Source organism: Epargyreus clarus, unplaced genomic scaffold (assembly GCF_041222505.1).
Source record: "Epargyreus clarus isolate Ecla_fem2 unplaced genomic scaffold, WU_Ecla_fem_2.2 ptg000027l, whole genome shotgun sequence".
Classification (NCBI taxonomy): Eukaryota; Metazoa; Arthropoda; class Insecta; order Lepidoptera; family Hesperiidae; genus Epargyreus; species Epargyreus clarus.
This window is the reverse complement of record NW_027332234.1, coordinates 6,075,729-6,095,981: the sequence shown is the minus strand read 5'-3', so window position 1 is coordinate 6,095,981 and position 20,253 is coordinate 6,075,729. Positions and strand designations below refer to the sequence as shown.

General features: G+C 33.9%; 1 protein-coding gene across 1 annotated transcript in view; it reads right to left on the bottom strand.

Annotated features, from left to right (window-relative positions):
- Positions 1-20,253, bottom strand: part of Pde11 (Phosphodiesterase 11) — a 189,072-nt gene that overhangs the window by 139,132 nt on the left and 29,687 nt on the right. Inside the window, exon 2 of the mRNA XM_073089035.1 lies at positions 1,439-1,653. Within this exon, the coding sequence (XP_072945136.1) occupies positions 1,439-1,496 (58 nt within the window). The 5' untranslated portion in view covers positions 1,497-1,653. The remainder of the gene's footprint in view (positions 1-1,438; positions 1,654-20,253) is intronic.

Here is a 20,253-nt window from a genome sequence, read left to right as displayed (position 1 = left end):
TTATTTACGTAATAAACTACGTGTTTATTAGGAGTCCAGTATATAAAACTATTAAATACAATGGCAAAATAAACGCAAAAGTTCAAAGGTTCGTTCACCCAGTCTATGAATACAAATTGGTGGAGGAAGATGGAATTTAGTGCAGATTTTAGCATATTGTACTGCGACGGGGACGTTGGCATCTTACATGGGAACAATACAAATATGAGTATGTTAACTAGCCATTTACTTAACCAGCTTAGTTTTATACATCTAGGGTAATAAGGAGTGGCGACAGAGAGTCGTGAAGCATTTGTTTATGGTAATCTGTGGTCATCTCGGAATTTAGATATGTACACATCAAACGAGTCTTAATGTTGCTGTTCTTTTTATGAGACAAATAAGTACAAGACGTAAAATGCCCACAGTAGCCAAATATGTAACAACTTAAGTATTTTGTCGCTTGTTGCTATATTTCGATACATGTGACTTTAAAAAAGTGTGTGTGTGTCAGCTACGACGCACGATTGGAGTTTACTCCTTACGCACGATAATTATGATATATATCGAATAGAAAATAGTTAATGACGTTTTAATGTTTTATATATTGCTAATTATTTTTATTGTAATAATTACTTTCATATGGGATTTGAACTTACTGTATTTTAAATTAATAAAAGCACTCTTGATTCATATTTTGGTTAAAAACGCTACTTCCTTTTTGAGAGGATATGATGATTGTAATAAAAAGGAGGGATTGTAATGGATCATTAATATATTCGTATTTGGCTTATTTTAAATTATCTATGTTTTATTTGTGGCTAAAAATACTTTTAATATGTAGTCTGTGAACCTATTTTACCGATACAACGCATTCCTTCACGTCACTAGTACAAAAAATAAAATTATGACATTTCTATTCAGTCACTTCACTGGTGTTGCGCGTAAAGTGTGGATATATATGTTTGTCTCTTTCTACGTAACGCCTCAACTTTTCGTGTTACACTTGATTTTACTCCTCATAAAATTTCCGTACCGGGCCTTATAACTCAAATCGTTTCTTAAGGAGTAAACTCCAAAAATGTTTAAACAAAAGATGTGTGAAATTTTAGTCTCTTCAAGTTTTTCATTGAAACGAACATACTGATAATATTGAAAAGAACAGCTTTTAGACCTTTTTATTCAAAATGGTGGCTCAAGCGGTCAGTCATCAAGGTCACAATATTTGATTTTTCATGAAAGAAGAAACCTAAACAACATATTTTCAAGTTGTGACTACACCATCTTTTGTAAGGCAAACGTCTCATTATATCCCACTGACTGAACTATATATGCATGCTACTAACTACTTAAGTTCTGCAGTCGAACGACGAATAATTCTACCACTTTAAAATCATAATAAGCAGCAGTTTTTAAGTAATAGCTAAATGAAAATACGGAAAGCAGTCAGCATACGTACTTTTCTTGTGGTGGAGACATGATCCGTGGAGGCGGCACATGCTCGCCGCTTGCCCCATGCGGGCGCTACCTCGCCCTAGCCGCCATCTGCCGCCAGCCGTCTACATCCCGTCTCAGACACGTTCACATCACTATTTTACACTGATATACATTGCCATGTTCAATCGATTCCTATATCTGTACGCACTGTGGCACGGCGATTGGACACTTGCTGAACTGAACCATTGGATTAATATGATGCGAAACTCATGCTCATTGCAGATGGAGCCTGCCAGATTACACTTTGCTATATAGCTAGTGTTGTATTTATTAGTATCGAATACAAAACACGACTGAAAAGTTGTTTATATTAACCTGTTTATTATCCAGTGACAGAAATTAAGGTTATTTCATTGTTTTACTATAAATCAGAAGAAATATAATACATAATTAGGTATATTAAAACATAAAATTATTTGAAATTCAAAGTTATAATTTCAACAGATTATATATCTAAACCATATTTTACCTTGAAATGCATAAAATGCACATATTTGTGTATATAAATTAAATCTACCCAGACTAACGGTAAAAAACTAGTTGTTTCCAATGTAAACAAGTATATAAAGATTTTATAAATACCTAATAATATAGATAACGGTAGTACGCTAGGTCATGATAGTAGGTATGTACTAAGGTTTTACCCTATATTTTAATACCTAAAATATAACACCGATATTAATTACTCTGCTACTATATCAATTTTAAATAAGTATTTTTAACGTATTTTTTATTAAGAAGGCACGACTACACGCAGCTAAAACTTTATAAAGTGCAAAATACGAGTATTTGCAACTGAAAACAATCTTGAAATATTACGCAAATCGTATGTAATCTCTGAATCTTGATGATTATGATTGCTATGCGAAAAAATGTTTATCATACGAACGCAATGCTTACGTCAGAATTATCGTTTATCAGATAAATCTTTCATATGATTTCGCTGATAAAGATAATACGATCGGTATTTCGACAGATTAGGCAATAAAGGTATATTGCATGCGTAAGAATGTATTTATGTAGATAAGGCAATCAAATAAATAAAGATATTCAGTAGTTACATTATATTGACTTTCTTTATTTAAGTTAACTGCAACTTGTCCCATCGCTAGAAACGTATATATGTTAAAATGTATTAGAAGTGAATTCATTAAAATTATAACTAATAAAGTAATTAAATCCACCGTAGTTAAAAGTTGTCAAGTCAAACTTTTCGTAGTTCGACTGCGGAAGCAACATCGCATCTGTCTCTACATTATAAAAGCAATATGAAGTTAGTGTATCGTGTACGTAGTGTAGTGTAATTTGAAAGATGCGTTGTGACAAAAATGCTAATATAAGACATTGAAAATTAATCCTCAGAAGTCACCATCTATTTTATTTGGGGTCACGAATCTCTATCGGTGATAGTGACCACTTATGATCAGTGGGTCAGAGTCTTGATTGCTGTTTGGATTGTGAGTTAAGGGGAACATACTTATCGAGGCGCTTCATCTTAGTTCTTTGGATAGCAAAGCATCTGTGGCCGACCTTAGGTATTATATATAAGATTAGAGTCCTACTCTAATCTTATCTGGAATTGTTTACAAGTACCCATCGGAGGCTGTAGCACCTAACCTTCAGGTGAACTCGTTTAGCTACTTGTTTTAAGGGAAACCAAGTTTTAATATACAGACTTAGGCACAACTTTACCTACAACAATTTCCTTTCTCATTTTCTAATTTACCAAAGTCCATAAAAGTGTATCTTCATAAGGAACCCGCAACTTATCTTTTAAAAAATCATCAAAACATTGTAGGTGTAATCTTAGTCGGTCGTGAGGCAAATCTTAAAGGTTTTTGCGCCTCCGAACAACAAAGGCATCAGTTATGCAGATTTTAATCTCCTTAAGAGCTGGAGCCGCGAGAATAACTTGTTATAGTTTGGAAACATTCTGCGAGATTACTCTTAAATGTTTCTTTCTCATTTGTTTCATTATTATATTACCATCAGATTCCCACGAGTGTTCCTACAATATTATGGCCATTACAATGTTCCTAAAATATTTCAGTGTGGGCATAGATAAGTATAAATATCTCACCGCCTTGTAATTGAAGGAAGCCATTAAATGACTTAAACAGCTGACAATGCTGTCAGCCGTTTAATGGCTGTCATGGTGTAATTTACATGTGCAGTTAAGACACGAAATCTAAGAAAAAGTGCCAAGAAATATCGTTTCATTCGTAAATGATCTATAAACTACATTTTTTAATATTTTTCAAACACGAAAATAATTTGTTTCAGATTTAAATAGTAGTAGTTTCATAATATTTAAATATATATATTTTTATTGCGAAGAATTTTATTGCTGCTTTGCGAAGGAAACCTAATTATTTTTTCTGCCAAGAAGAACCCTATTTGAACATTTAAATTGATTTTCAGTAGCTGCCTGACCGGGCATCAAACCCGAAACCCTCCGCATGTCAGAGCATGATAATCGTTGCGCCAAGCGAATTAAATAGACTGAAAAATAGTTGTTACGCTTAGAACGACATTGAACATTTCGTCTCATCTTGTTATCGAGGTACAAAGCAGCACAAAAAAGACAGCCATTTACGCGTCGGCTTGATAAATAGTTGAGTGGTGAAAAAGCGAAAGTTGCGAAATAAATGACAGTGTGCCGCGAACGACAAAACAAGAAATGGCGTTGACGAATAGTCATGTACCTGACGAGCGTCGGGTGCGAGGGCCGACCGATGCATTAGATGGACGATGGACGACTGTTTTAATTTTGTTGTCACAGATATGTTAATGCAGGAAATTGAAGGAGGTAAACCTTTTGTGGTTCGACTACAAAGTCGCAACCGTAAACCTACTCTTGCCTAATAACAGCGCTAAGTGCTACTATGTTCGGCGTTGGTAGATGTGGTAAGGGGGACTTATTGATCCGAAGCATTTTAACTTAGTCCACAGTGACAGGAACGCATCTGTGGCCGACCTCAGATAGGATTATAATTTAATCTGTTACCATCATTAGCCAGTTACCATTAGATAGAGTGCATGCTCGTTTTCTATATTAATAGATACTATAAAAATACTAGAACACAATGTTACTAATTTTTTAACATATATTACACCACAGTTACAGTGTAAACTTTTGCTATTATATCAAAATAAAAAAGGAAAGATACTTCGCCGCCTTGAAATTGAATGAAGGCACAAACGGCTGATTTGTAAGTTCTTTCTTTTTAATTCTTGACAAATATGTATGCATTTGTCAAGAATAATTTAGAGAAAATTTACGAATAAATAACTAATACTGCATAATTTACATAATAAATAAATAATTATTTCAAATATTTTAGAGACATTGGTAATTATGCAGTTTGGTTACTTTTGCGAAAATCAATGCAATAATTTTTTTTTTAGCATGTGTGGCTTCAATTAGTCACCATTGATGATATTCCGTCGGGGGAGACTAACATTGCATAATTACCTTTTTTCACCCTTTTTAGTGATGACATACAAAAGTCTATATTAATATAATATAAAATTGTATAAACGTGATCATGAATAAAGGTAAGGTCTGGATTGAACCCACCCGCTCGCAGGGCGCTCCCGCACCCTGCTCGCTTAGTTTTATATTGTCTTATATGTTCCAACCTAACCTAACCAATTCCATAGGAAATGTTAGTCTCCCCCGACGGAATATCATCAATGGTGACTAATTGAAGCCACACATGCTAAAAAAAAAAATATTGCATTGATTTTCGCAAAAGTAACCAAACTGCATAATTACCGAGACATTTAGCACGGAGACGTGGCAAAACTTTTTTACGCAACTATTTCAATTCTCAAGACTGGTTACATTTTCTTGTTAGGAGTGAGTAATCTTTACTAATCTATGCTATATGCATAAAATAACCCCACGACTTTACACTACTCAATAATTGCTATACCTAACACTTACGACACCTATTCACTAAGCTTTAGAACATTTGATACGAAACTTCAATAATTTCGCGATTCAACGACTTAATCTAGTAAAGCAGCGTCAGCAGATACCAACGTTATTGCTGTACTAAATCAAAACTTCAGCACATTACGTAAGGCTTACGAAGAAGCAGCATTTATCTTACACCGCCTATATGAAACGTCAAATATAATATACTAGCAGCTGCAGCTAGACGCAGACCGGACTGTCAGACGAGAGATAAAACCTAAATCGTAACAGTGTTTTTGAACCCGCACGGAGTTTCCAACGCATTGAAGTTCATTTTGTGCGCGTAAATATAGACAAAATGTATAAAAGGAAAGATACATAGACGTTTGTCTGTTTGACTGTACGACGTACGTGCTAATCTTAGTAATAACTAAACTCATTTTGATGCAATCCACACTCAGAAATAGCAAGCAAACAAAGTACGGCATATATAGTTCTTTTCATCTAGAATTTCACTATAACAAAAAACCGACAAGTAAATAAGTGAGTAACATTATAAATTTCACATAATATCGTTATACCTGATATAAGTTACAGTTGACACTACTTTTTAGCTGACTGTGAAGGGTAATGTTATTCGATCAGATGTATGTACAAGTACCTGTCTCATTCCTTGGCATACGCTAAAACTCAAACGGCTCCACGGATTTTGACATAGGTAATTATGAGGTCTCGTTGTATTTTACTAATGTGGAAGTGATATATTCTTTACTTTTAAACAGTAGGACTTTTAGTTTTTATATTTCTGTGATTATATCATAACAATAATTACATAAACAATAATTACAATGCTTAATTTTTATTTCTAACAGTATGTATGCACAACACAAAGCGACAAAAAGCTCTAATGAATGTATCGCGTCGGTTAACTGTTAGCGCATCGTCGTGGTTTATTTATTACCATGTCTACAACTCCGAGAATTCAATATTACTTTATCTCGCTTACAATGATAAATTAAAGATGACATACGTTATTTTCTATCGTATCTATAACATAGATTCGATTTCTATTTTTCATGTCTGCTGATTATTCTTATAAATTGCTTCTCATGTAATAATAATGGTAATGATCGTATGGTAGTTTGAACGATCCTTTTGATTGAATTGTTTCAGACGAATTTGGTATTTATTTTCAAATTATAATGAACCTAGGATTAAAAAGAAATAGATTACGCTCTGATTAGCAAAATTTTGTTTATTTACACTTAGTACGAGTCAGAATCTCGTAAAAGATCGCTACATTGTTCGAAATTCAACGATTTTAAACGCTTGAAAAAAATACAGTACCTATTGTACTAGGTACTGTAATAATATAACCACCATTAACCCAAAAATGTAATGAATGTGTCAATGCAATGTTTCGGGAGACGTGGTCTTCCTTTTTTGATCTGAGTCAAAATAATAGGTAGTTCCATAAAAGTTGAATAAATATATTAAACATGAAATGTATAATGACACCGGATGATATAACAATATTGCCGACTGCCATTATTGATAACAGTGACATTGAAATAGAGCGATCACCTATTGAACATCGATGAATGGAATCAAACGATGAGGTCATAATTTTACGAAATTTAGTTCAATGTTTTATGGACCTGAGGAAGCTAATAAGCTTGCAGTTCAGCTTATAATAAGTAATGAATAGTAACCTTAAATTGAATTGAGAATAGAATATGTGACGACATGCAGAGCTGAGCGGTCATCAGACCGGTCTGACGCGCAGATGGTCCCGGGTTCGAACCCCGGCTAGACAGATATCTAAATAATGAATTTAGGTTTCTGGGTGTTTCTGTATTGGTGTCTGTGTGCCCATAGGATACAGGGAATCCTAGTGTGGGGCTGAGTGTAGAAAGCGTTTTTTTTTTTAAATCGGCCCCAAATACATTTCTATCCGTGAATTAATTTGAACGGCGAGTGTTTTTCCGTGCTAAAGTGTTCAAACCAACACAATCTCTACCCCAAACTGTTATAAGGTAGACAGAAGGGGTGTTTTTTACCAAGTCTATCCCGTGCCCTACTAAGAAAAAATGTATTACCATTATTTTGACTAAATTTCAGAACTTAATATTCGTACAAAATTACATCTAGCTAGCTCATGCATGTTTATCAAAATTGATCTAAAATCTGGTGGTACCTAAAGCCTCAAGCCCAAGGGCCTGGTCTATCAATTATTGGCAAGCTACATCAATCTTATAGAGATAAATCTATCTCGTTTGGAGAAACTTCTTTCGGCACATTGGCTACAGTTCAAGGATCGAATGACTAAACATTTTAGACTCGTAAATTTGTCTGCGAAAGACAACCTACAAATCAACTAGGAATTCTATCTCCACGTTTCGTTGAACCAATTAAATGGTCTAAGATTTTTCTTTTAAATTGAAAGATTTGTTTTTTTTTATTGAAATACTAATAGAAAATTTTAGATTTTACTTCAAACCCTTTCTGGTCTTATAAGCAGAGCACACAAAGACACGTGCGTAAACAGCCAGACTAGAAGATAAATCTAAATTTTGCCTGACTTTGGATCGAACCTGGAGCCCTCTGTGCAAAAGACCGACATTATTATCGCTGTAGTATGCCCGTCGTCATTGACAGAAAATTTGTATAACACAAATTACTAATATTTTAAATATTTAAAGACTTGAATACAACGCACATATGTGAACAAAGCCTTCTTAGCTGATTGTACCAATTGTACAATAACACACCTCATTAAAAAATACCACAAAACGAACAAACCATTTTTCAAAACACTTGTTCAAATAGAAAAATAACGACATAAAACAAGACAATCTGTTAACATAAACCTGAATTACTTTAAAAATAACTTAGAAAATTGAGACTTTTATGTAAAACAACATGTATCCATGTGCTTCAACTCACTTAAATGATCAGGTCTATGGATCACGTAGTTCCCCATAGTAAGTTAAAGGTTTTGGGAACGTGTGTGTCTTAAACATGATACTTAATTTTGGAAGATGGTTGTGACTGATTTCATGTAAAATTTCAACACTATTTGAAGTTAAACAGTAACAAACTATGATTCTTACTAAAATTGTAAAAAACATATGCATATTTGTTTTTTACAGCACTAGATAGTACACATTTGAAGGTGTGAACATGTGAATATTACTAGCAGGAAATGGTTTTACAATCACAGAGTGTGAAATCTTTAAGAAACGTGTCCAATTACTATTCAATTGTATATCCATAGCGTGTTATTTACACCGTTGTCGGCGTACACGTCCATATAGTGTTATAGTGTAAATTACGGTCATTAGTTGACAAGCAAACTCTTCTTGGCCTTAATTTTCACAAACGTGGAACACAACCGTCTATACGACGAGTTTCAGACGACGTAAACATTTGGTACTAATGGTTCCATTAAATTGTAAGATACAAAATATTGCTAGGCAGAACTCCAAAACATATACATGTTTTGGAGTTCATAGCTCTATATTAACATTCGCTATATCACGGATGACATAGATGTAAACATTCAGCTCTCAATAGAAAAGTAAATATATCATTAATATCTCTACCTGGCCGGGGACTGAACTCCGAATCATCTGATTTTATACCCAATTTGTCCAATTAGGTACTGGTTAATTTAAAGAAAGCATGAAACAATGTAACACAGCTCAAAGTAAAGAGTTAAAGCTAAGGGAAACTTCATTGGTCTTATTGGTAGAATTAAATAATCCATAATGGATCGTCAAAAATATTACTTATTAAACGAGACACCTTCAATCTAGACAATTACTAATTAACACTCCATTCATATAATGGAAGCTCATGAAAATTTATATGAAATGAACCTTGCAATCCAATAGATCGTGCGATGTTACAGGCTACGTTCAATTCTTTATTGTTTAAGAGTATCCAGCAGGAATATCAAAATTTTGCTTTTACTCTTACGTCCCGTGATAAACAAGTTCGCAAGCGAAATTACATAGACCTGTCGGGAATATTGGAGACGTAGCACCGGATCAAATCGCCCGACAATCTAATCTATCCGATGTAGATCACCCGATGAATAATGTTATTCCCCGCAGAGAAACAAGAAACAAAGTTTGAATAAAATTTAAAATTAATTTATATCGAAATTTAATTATTAAAATAACACTTAAGGAAACTTAAAACTTAAACACTTTAACCACTTTTATCGGCACTTAAATGAAGGGATTAAATTCCTTGTCAAACAAATCAAACTAGTCTAAACTCGACGGGGTTAATTTTTTTGTTACAGAGTTCCTACGGCAATCTTCCACGTCCATCATCAGAACAGCTATATCATAATATATTGCATTGTCATCCGATTAAAATATGCAAGGAAAATTTCAGTTTAATCGATTACTCTTACCTACAAGTGGGTAAAATTCAAGTCGCAAGAATTGACCGAAACTAACATACATACAAACATACGTACTCGTACATACCTACACTTATGTGTACATTGCAAATCAAATACAAGATTATAAAATCCAACATATCCTTGTACAATCAACTTGCGCATGAAAATATCAATAAACAATCATGAATGACGATGGATGATGGAAGTTTGAACACAATTGACGTTACAACAACAAACAAACAGATCATAATAACAAACGATATTTCGTCGTAAAAGCACGTACTCTTGTTTTCTTTAATGGATCTACAGATAAACACATTCATTAACGATGATGAAGCATAACCAATTGGTCATTTAACAATATATGGTAAATTTACATGTATAAACATGTTGGAACTGAACGTTACACCTATTTATGTAGGTATTATTATTTGGCTTGATTGTACAATATAGAGGTGGTAATGCCCTAAGTCCCCGTAAGATATTTTTGTATTACTGTTTTATATCAATTCTTTAAAAGATCAGCTAGTCGGCTGCGTAAATGGAATATATAGAATGTATCACATATGATGTCTATTTGTAATAATAAATGTAATTGCAGTGACCAATAAATTAGCAGAGGAGGTTTAGGGACAAACGGAAAAAATGTTCATTTGAAAGGTAGTTAGATTGTACATATGGTTAGACCGGGGAGATACTACCGCCACACGTATTTCTAGCGTGACGATGTTTTTGAGCTTCATGCATATCAGGAGTTGCAAGACGGTGTTCGGCTTCAGGTAAAATCCTTGTTCTAAATGGAGTTGGTTATAGATGTACAAGCGTAACATATTACACAATCACATTATATTATGTACTCTACATTACACTCATTAACAATTGTGGTGTAATATTGTTTTTATATGACCTTTTCTTAGCACTTACAACATAATAAGTGCAGCGAAAGATTATAATCGTATCGATTCTTATATTACGTACTGGGACATAATAAAAGTGGATGCAAACCACAACTTTCAGAGTCTATGAAACTTCAGCTTGAGAAGTCCCTATACACAGATGCGCAGTGATTTATAAAGCTTTGTTGTTTAGTGGAGCGGATAAATATTTAAAAGCTTTGGAATCTTGCACATTTGGGAATTGAATAGATAATATTTTATTTGATTTCAAGTAAAGATTGAAGAAAGAAAGTGAGGTATATTAGAATAGTGTCTCTTACTTCTTTTTTGGGTTTATGAGCACTATACCGCCACTGTTATGACTTCCTATACCTAAGAGTGAAGAAGAACATCGTGAAGGTTTCCAACAGTATGACAATGATGGGATTCCGTCGAGCACTGTACAAATTTAAAGTGAAGATCTTATTATTATGCAGATTTCGTGGCGTTATAAAATTCGCTAACTTCCACTACCTCTGTTCATATAATCCGATTTGTGGTGAATCGATATTGGCATAATCGGGCGGATGCTCGAAAGCCAAACCGCAAATGTGCATCGAACCATATTTCCTTTTAATATACACAGGGTGTCCGGTCACAAATTTAATATTCAATAGTATTATATTTTTGAATGTATCTATTTAGTTTTAAAGCAAACGCTGCAAAGCTAATAGGTGTTGCAAAATATCACATTCTTAAAATTATTGTGCATATTAAGAAAGAAAGAAAGAAACATTATGTGACATAAATAATAGTAAACATAATTTTAAAATCAAAACATTGCTGCAGTAAAATTTATCAAAAGGGTTCACACTCAGCCTCACCGCGGCGAACCACGGCCACTGATTTTCAGTGTGTCCAAAATACAAGACTTATAATTTACTAAAACTGACAGACAACATACATCTAAAAGTATGAAACTAAGTACTAATGTTAAATAAATTGTTCCAGGCAATAAGATAATGTAATCTGATGCAAACATTACGAATACCTTTATCAGAAAACCTTAAGCATTTCGTCAACTGTTATATGAGCACCAAATTGTTTTGTCTAAAGGTTCTTCCTAACCCAATGCAATATGCAGCGAGTAGCTCGAGGCGACAAGGTAACGCAATCTGAGGCAACTGTAAGGAATACCAAACGAGTCTAATGTATTCATTCGGGAAAAATCGCGCCCGCCCGCCTCAGGTACGCGGATGGAATCCGATATTGCGTGTAGCTAACATTTTTTAGAAACCAGGTGTCACCCACAAATCTACCTGTAGCTATAAGTTTGTCTCTAAAGTTGAAAGGTTGGAGGTTAGAGGTACAGGCAGGCCGGTACAGGCTATTCCTGACCGCCTCTTAACAATTGTTAAATTTTGGTGTGATTTGGTTTGAACGTAAAGCACCATGGTAGCAATGCATAGATATATTAAACCTCAGATAGAATTCCAATTCTATCTTGTCGATAATACTTTAGTGTCTAACTGCTGGACACGGGTATCCTCTCAAAATGAGAAGGAGTAGACCTTAGTCTAGGATTGAAGAAATTTTGAAGAATGACGTCATGAAGTTCACTTATGTAGATAAGAACTAACAAAGCACAATAAATAAAAGCTTGTAATACTACAAATGCAATTACAGTAGACATACCGATTACAATTCATGGAATCTTTGCAAAAAATATTACATATTACATTACGCTACACAGACGCTTGAATAAAGACGCCGACTGCGTTAAATTAATTCATTGACTGCGTTAAAGCGTTTGATGTCGTTTAAAATACTGCCACATTGTATATTCAAATTATTTACGTAATCGCAAAGGTCGTCCAGGGCACTGATTGTAGACAAACAACGAAGCAAGTTCTGTTATCATTTATCTGCATATTGGCAGAATTTCATACATTTCGTTGATAATTATCTCGTTTTGATAAAATTGAGCATAACAACGAACACAATGAATATATCCAGATTTGAATCGTAATTATCCGAAATTGATAATTCTCGTACAACTCGTAAAACAAAAAAATAATGACATTTTGCAATTATTAAATAGATGTTCTTACTATGACATATGTAAATCTATTTCTGCCATAGCTGCTGTCCTATGACATAAATAGTGAATAGAATATTGACGTTACTATTTTCTAGTTTTGAAGAGTTTCATAATAGACACAATTTTACGAGGCGTTCTAAATTAGTCCTGAGATTCCTGAGGGGTTTATTACGAATGCCCATGGACGGCAGTGATCGGTTACTATCAGGGGGCCTACCACCAACTTTTAAAACCATCTAGTTCAGGAAAGTTTTATTTCAATATTGCATCAACATTAGTTTGTTTTAAAGAGTTCGTGGTACGAAATTTCAATGTGTGATTAAAATAATATTGCTTTAAAAGATGGTAGTAACCCCCCTGGTCCATGCTCGTTTACTAACTCAATTTACAAATACATATTATGAAGACCATTAATTACTTTTTATACGATTCGTACAAAACCTTTCAACATCGTTCAGTTTTTGATTGATTCACGAATAGCATAAGCAAAAACTTGATAAGCATCGAACTTATTCGAGCAAACAATGAAATTGCGAGCTAGTCTGAAAACTAAACACTCCATTGTTCTTACCGCTTGGAAAAGTAATAGAACTTCACGATCATAAATTTTCATCTAACATACTGCAGACTGCTTTACTTAGTTAAATATTTTTAGTCAAGTCATTTATTATTTAAAACGTGATTCATGCTTTTTAATGGCCTCAATGTCAGTAATAAATTAAGTACCTACATAATTGCTAATATGCAAAATAATTAATTTTTTTTTTTTTCAAATTTTGTTGCTCTGGCTGAGTTCATTTATTTTATAATAAGTTTGAGAGCGGCATAAAAATCTGTTGTATTATTATTGTATTGTTTTATTTAACGGTTTTTTCCACTTGCAACGATACCTTGCGCCTAGACACCAACGTAAAATCAGTATTGTTAATCTCACTACCGTGAAACTCCACACGACAAAATGTATTTTTTTGCAATACGGACAACGTCGTTAACCATGTTGTAATTGTAATTAAATTTAAAACGTGCAATTTATTTTATTTAAGAGTTAGCGCTTCGAAGACCGTATAACCTGAGACTTAAGAATGTCCATTTGACATGTCCATTAAAGCGACCCAGGACAGCAATTTCTAAGTTTAACGACCTTGTACCATTAATCGCTACGTACACAGGCAATACCAATTGCATATCTTATATCTGTATACTCAAAACAAATCCCTCGGCAAATTACTCAGAGCCAAACCGCTGGCGCGGCAAATTATTTACGAGTAGCGAATCCCTGGAGATACCACTTGGCGCCAGGAGCAATAAATTTTGCAATTCAAAGCATTAAAATCTCGTTAAAACGCTACCTAACATCGGTGGGACTCTATACATAGTAGTTACAGCTCGTCGGCTCTGTGGTTAATGTAACGTAATGAAACAACCGACAACTCACGAGATGGACGAGGCTATCATTGCCAAAGCGCAACAAGTGAGTTCACTCAACTCGTCGGCCGACCAGTCGACGCGACTAGTCTTGAAGCGAATAAAAAAAACGACAGGGCTCAGACGGGTATATGTCCTAAACTAAACCTGTATCGCATTCGGGGTCGATTAAGTAGCGGTGTTGGGTCCTGTTGATTCGGCTTTGTAACGGATTTACCACACAACGCTTAATTTGAATTTTAAATTGTTAAATATCTTCCAGTGAGTGGAATTATACAATCTATGATTGTTGATCAGCACAATAACCAATATATTTTAATCAATATTTAAAACTGCATACCTAATATGCAATTCGATCTCTGAAAATGGACAACGCGTATAATAATATGTAAATTTTATTTTTACTGGCACATAGTGATTACTCGTATCAAGTCACTTAATAATTTACAGCTTAAATTAGATAAATATGACATTATTTCTACTACAAGTGGATTTTATTAACACTAGATAACTAATAAGTATATTAATGTAAATTATAATATAGTTAAAGCTGGCTAAAGCTTAGAAAATTAAAATGCAAAAACAATCTTAACTTTTTTTGCTTCTCAGTAACACAAGAGGAACCTCCAAAGAAATATATTATACTTGTAGCATTCAGATAATATCATACGTATGTGACAAATGCAGATAAAATAAAAAGGAAGAACAATAAGAAGGAAATAATTCATTTGGGACTTCCTCTTATTCTATAAGAAAATATTTTCCTCTTTCCACTTTAACGAACGATTACTGATAACTGGTATGACTCGGCCTCATAAGGAGATGCATTTCCAGTAATTTATGTTCACCTGGTACCTCTATACGAGTTTATCAATTACATTTATATTTTACTGTTAAGTATTCAATTGAAGTTAATTCATTTTCGAAGGGCAGTTATCGGCATTGTGATTATGTTTATACCTAACTTGCTTTTATTAAAGCTAGTAATGGACCCGTCGTTCCTTAAAAATTGTAGAAAGTTTCGAAATATTTTTAGTGTATCTATTTATATAAAAATTGGACCTCCAAATATATAGGCCCTCCAAATATCATTGAAGTAACAAGAAACGATTTATTAAAGTCTATAAATATACGACTATATTTCTGTAAGTCTTATCTAACTACTGGCATTCGCTTATAAGTTGTATTTCCCTTGATGTAGTGACATACAACACATAAAGAATATTGCTTTCGGAATAACAAAATGAAGCATATTTCACGAGGAGTCACATCAAAAGGGGGAAAAATCCAGATTCCAAGAATAAAGTCAAAGGCATCTATACTTTCTGGATTGATCCGTTGATTAGTCTAGTGTGTAGTCTGGCCTTGTTGTTCTTGAGTTCTCCTTGGATGGTCCGTCCAAAAACCGTGTCATTGTCAATACATTTCACGAATACAATGGACAATGGTGTCCATTTAAAGGCTACATAAGTATAGCTATGTTAATAAAAGGCTCTGATATAAGCGGTTTTTCTTTTATGATAGAAATATCAACGAGGCTTCCCGGATAAAAATATGGCCTCGTGTGTGGGTGGTCCATACGTGACCGACATTCTATATTGAATATCTGAGAGTGTCATTTTGATATATTTCTGCAATAGTAACAGTCTCACAGCCAAATAATGCATAATGGATATGAAACAAAATTTAACCTATTAACTTTTTACGACTCTACCGAAGATCTATAAATTGGTGAAAATCTGTAATAAATTGGTAAAAACAATGCTGGTGAAAGCACTATTGTATTTTGAACTAAATTAAACATTATAACTTAGAAAAGTTTACACTTAAGATTGGCAATTGACCAAATTATGTAGTTCAGTTGTCACTTAATTAGATCTACTCCAGTCCATCAAAGTCCATAAAAGCATAGTTCATATCCTAAAAAAAGTTCTTTAATAAAGCAGTAAAAAACGACAGCCATTTTATTTTTAATTCTTAAAGTCTAGATTTCAACTCTTGTTTCCTAAGTCTACGCATAATGATAGGTAGTTTACTCGAGTCGGTACAAATGAAGCGTAGCAGGTGTTCTGAGCGCTCATCTAAATTAACGGCGAGCACCTAGACACTGCAGCACGACTGATTATAATTAGCAACGTGAGCGCTGTTACTAATTGTGATAAGAAAAATATAATCGACTTTGCACACTTTAGCTTAGTATAGGTAGTTGCTTCATTAAAGATATTAAAAAAATATAAAGTTTTTTTATTAAAAATCTTGAATAATTAATTAATTATGTATAACATAGATCAGTAGAAACTACGCATCAACAAGTTGGTTTTTTGGTAAGACTTTATTGGATATCATAGCAAAGTTTTAGAAAATGGATTTGCCGGAAATCGAAACCGTTTAATTGTACGAGTACTAGCTATATCTTTTTACCATACAACACTAAAAGCAACGTAAATATTTAAAAAAATAATAAAGATTGATTTGCGTATCAAATACTTTGCAACGCGTCGCACAAGCCAAACAATATGTATTTAGTTTTGACAACCAATAATTGTAGAATTTGAGTTTTATATTACTACCTGAATCATCCAACAAAATGTTTCATTACGTTACGCAAAATATTTCACAATATTATTAAATTTTCAGAGCATGTCCTTAGTGTCTTCAAAATTGGTATGCTATAAAAAGAGTCAAAAGCCATTGTGTATAGACCGCGTGTAGGTACATAAGGGTTTCGTAGTCGAGATGACTGTTCATTGTATCTTCAAAAAAAGTTGGTATTTCTTAATATTTCTCCAAGAAACCGTGACTAACGAAGTAAGTGTGTAATCAGAAATATGTTTAAAATATATATCATATCTTACTCAAGTCATTCCTTCAGTTTAACTACATTTAAACAAGTAGGTACATAATTACTTAAAAGCATTTAACGGGTTTTTAATTTCAGTCCTTTTTGTCGGTACTCACACAGTTTAGCTGTGCTTGTTAGTTATAACAGCAGATGAACTTAGCAAGGACCTGCTGCCACTAATCTCTTTAATGTAATCTTACATTATTCTAATGAAAACTAACTTTTATGGAAGTAGTGCGAAACACCTCAAAGGACTTCGAGGGCCTTTCAAAATCTGCTCAAATCGTTGTACATTTGTTAAACGCTCCTACCTCCTCCTCCTCCTTTACCTATTTACCTCTTTAACTAAATACAACTCTAACACGGATTGACATACAACGCATATCTTAAAGCAATCTGCAAACATAAAATTTTGCATAGTAGTTTCTCATATACATAGATAGCGTAGATCAGAATTGTTAACTAGTTCCCACGGAGGCTAAAACTTTATTTATGTATAAACTTCCAGAACTTGAAATATATCTCCATATCGGAGAAAATGTTATTGTCGTAGTGACACGTGAAGTAAAACGTGTTTCGCGTTAACGGGACAACTTCGAAACTTGAAAACCAAGTTTGAGGTGTCAGTATTGAAATGTGACTTCATTGCTTTTTGTTTCAACTGATACGATAAACGTAGTAGAAACAGTGGCCAGTTATATCGGAACTTACCATGAGTTATATCGGAACTTTGAAATTGTATGGGCCAATACGTAAACAATACCAAAACAGTCATATTTGTCAAAACGTAAAAACTCATGGTAAGGGTACAGTAGACCGATCTGGGATGAGCCACCGTTACACCTAGCGTAAAGTAATTATTGCGTTCGGACTACTTAACCGACTTTTTTTAACGTTTTTTTTTTAAAAACACACGAGTATCAAACGACCATGCAGTCCATCTGATGATCGGATATTTCAACCCCGATAAGATTTGATTTCTATTTGAGGTTGGTAACAGATGCGTTGCATCCCCTGAGAACTAACTTGGAAAGCCTCGAATATGTACGTTTCCTTTACCACATTCTTCTCATTAGATCATAGCTTAATAGTCTGATGTTACAAAGTATCGAAGTCGAACCACACAAGCTTCTACCACCTTTAAATGCGGGGTTAACCTTTTAAGAGAAAACGGGATTATTGAATTTTTCTTTTTGATTTTGAGATTTTAATGTAATTTTACTTGTTTGTAATCATCTTAAAAAACCTATAGCTATATATTTGGTCTATCTACGAAAAAGGTTGTCTTCGTGTAAAGTTTTCTAAGTACATCTGAGATTCCACCGCTTTGTCACCACAATTTGTAGTAGTGCATTAGGGAGATATAAAAATAATTATTATACGTCCGGGACTCACAGCTCGGGAGTGTGATCCTACGACTGAGGAAACTCATAGGGTCAATCCTCATCACATTCCTCCAGTGTGGAGGACAAAAAGGATTAGTTGCCAAACCTGTTAGATTTTAAAACGTCCACGAGATCACTCCACAAATTACATACAACTTAAACAGAGTGAAGGTTATTATAATAATATATCTGTAAGGTCAATGTAAGTAATTTTTTTCTACTTAATTTGCTATAAAAGTACGAATATAGTTATTCAAGTCCATCATAATAGAAGCGAACAATTTATCATTCGCTCTAAAGACATAATGGAATGGATGAGTTGACACTATCGTGCCACGCGACACACGACATGACTGCAGACGCTATCCCAGCTATTAATTACAACAATACGTTGCTTTGCAATTTTCTTGCCGACTAATCGGGGAACTAGTCGGAGGATCGATCCAGACGGCTCGGAATGCCGTCACAAGGTCGGGAACGTTCATCGGCCAGCGATCGTCCGAGATTTCCACTGCTATCTTTTCTATTACGATAATTCTATAACAGTTTAAGCTGTACATTAAAAATGGAAAATGCCATAATTCATCCGTCTTTGTTTTTAAAATACTATAGTAAGACTGATTTATTAGATTCAAGAGGAAAATCTGATAAATGGTGAAGAGACAATATGGTCCTAACATGTTTAAGAAAAATAATACAGAAGATTATAAGTACTAGATTTTTTCTATTTTTTATTGAAAACAGATGCAAATTGAAAGGATTAAACCCAGAACCGGTATATTAACGACTGCGCCACGTGGATAATAAAATTACAATCAATAAAATAATTATATTGTTTTACGACGTATAGATACGTATGTTAAATCTCTTATAATCTGGAACTAGTATTCTAGCTACCTTACTATCATGATAGGGTACCTAGACTTTACCATACGAGTAATTAGATTGTAATAGGCAATAATTAGCGCAATCAATCTGCCTCTTGCTTGTTCCACCCAAGCTCCTAACCAATGATTTTCTTGATGAGACGCTGTTAAAACAAGAGTTTGCGTAATAAACGGATGTCGTTCGTATAAACGCAAAGATCGTATGTAGGTACTTCGTATCGTTTAATTAACGCATAGTTTTTTAAGTTAAGATGAGGAACAATTAAGTAGGCGTATGCAGCTCGCTTCGAATATTGAGATCAAATGATTAACATGGAATTGCTGGTCAAATACCTGTATTAAGCAGTACCAAAACAGAATGAGAGATTTCCCTCCTTGAAGTTGTCAACCAATGTCCAGAGGGTACAATAGCACTTTATAGGTATTGCAAGTTAGTTTACTACTCGTAAAACATGAAATTTAAATTGTACTCTACTTTACTAGAGTTGCTTAATAAGAATTAGTTAGAAATTATGAGCTTAATTTTCCTTAAATTTATAGAGATATTTTTGTATTTAAAACGAAAACAGAAATCGAACCCGCAACAGGAGTGTCTTCTTTCGCCTTTCGATCGTCACTTCATAACTGAATATTCATAAATACACCATTCTACAAGGTTAATCGAAGATAATTAATGTTTTTTCCATAAGTTTTATCAATTATGTTATTATTGACCTCCATAACAAATTGTTTTTATAAACATCTGTTATCATTCCTGCGACATGTTAATGTATGTATGCATGATAATGACCGGCATCAGTAATTTACTTCTGAAATGAATATATATAATTATATGAATGGAAATGAGTTTCCTCATTACCCAACAACCTGCATATTAATCTGTCAGTAATTATATACACACGCGCATTTTGAAAATACTTATA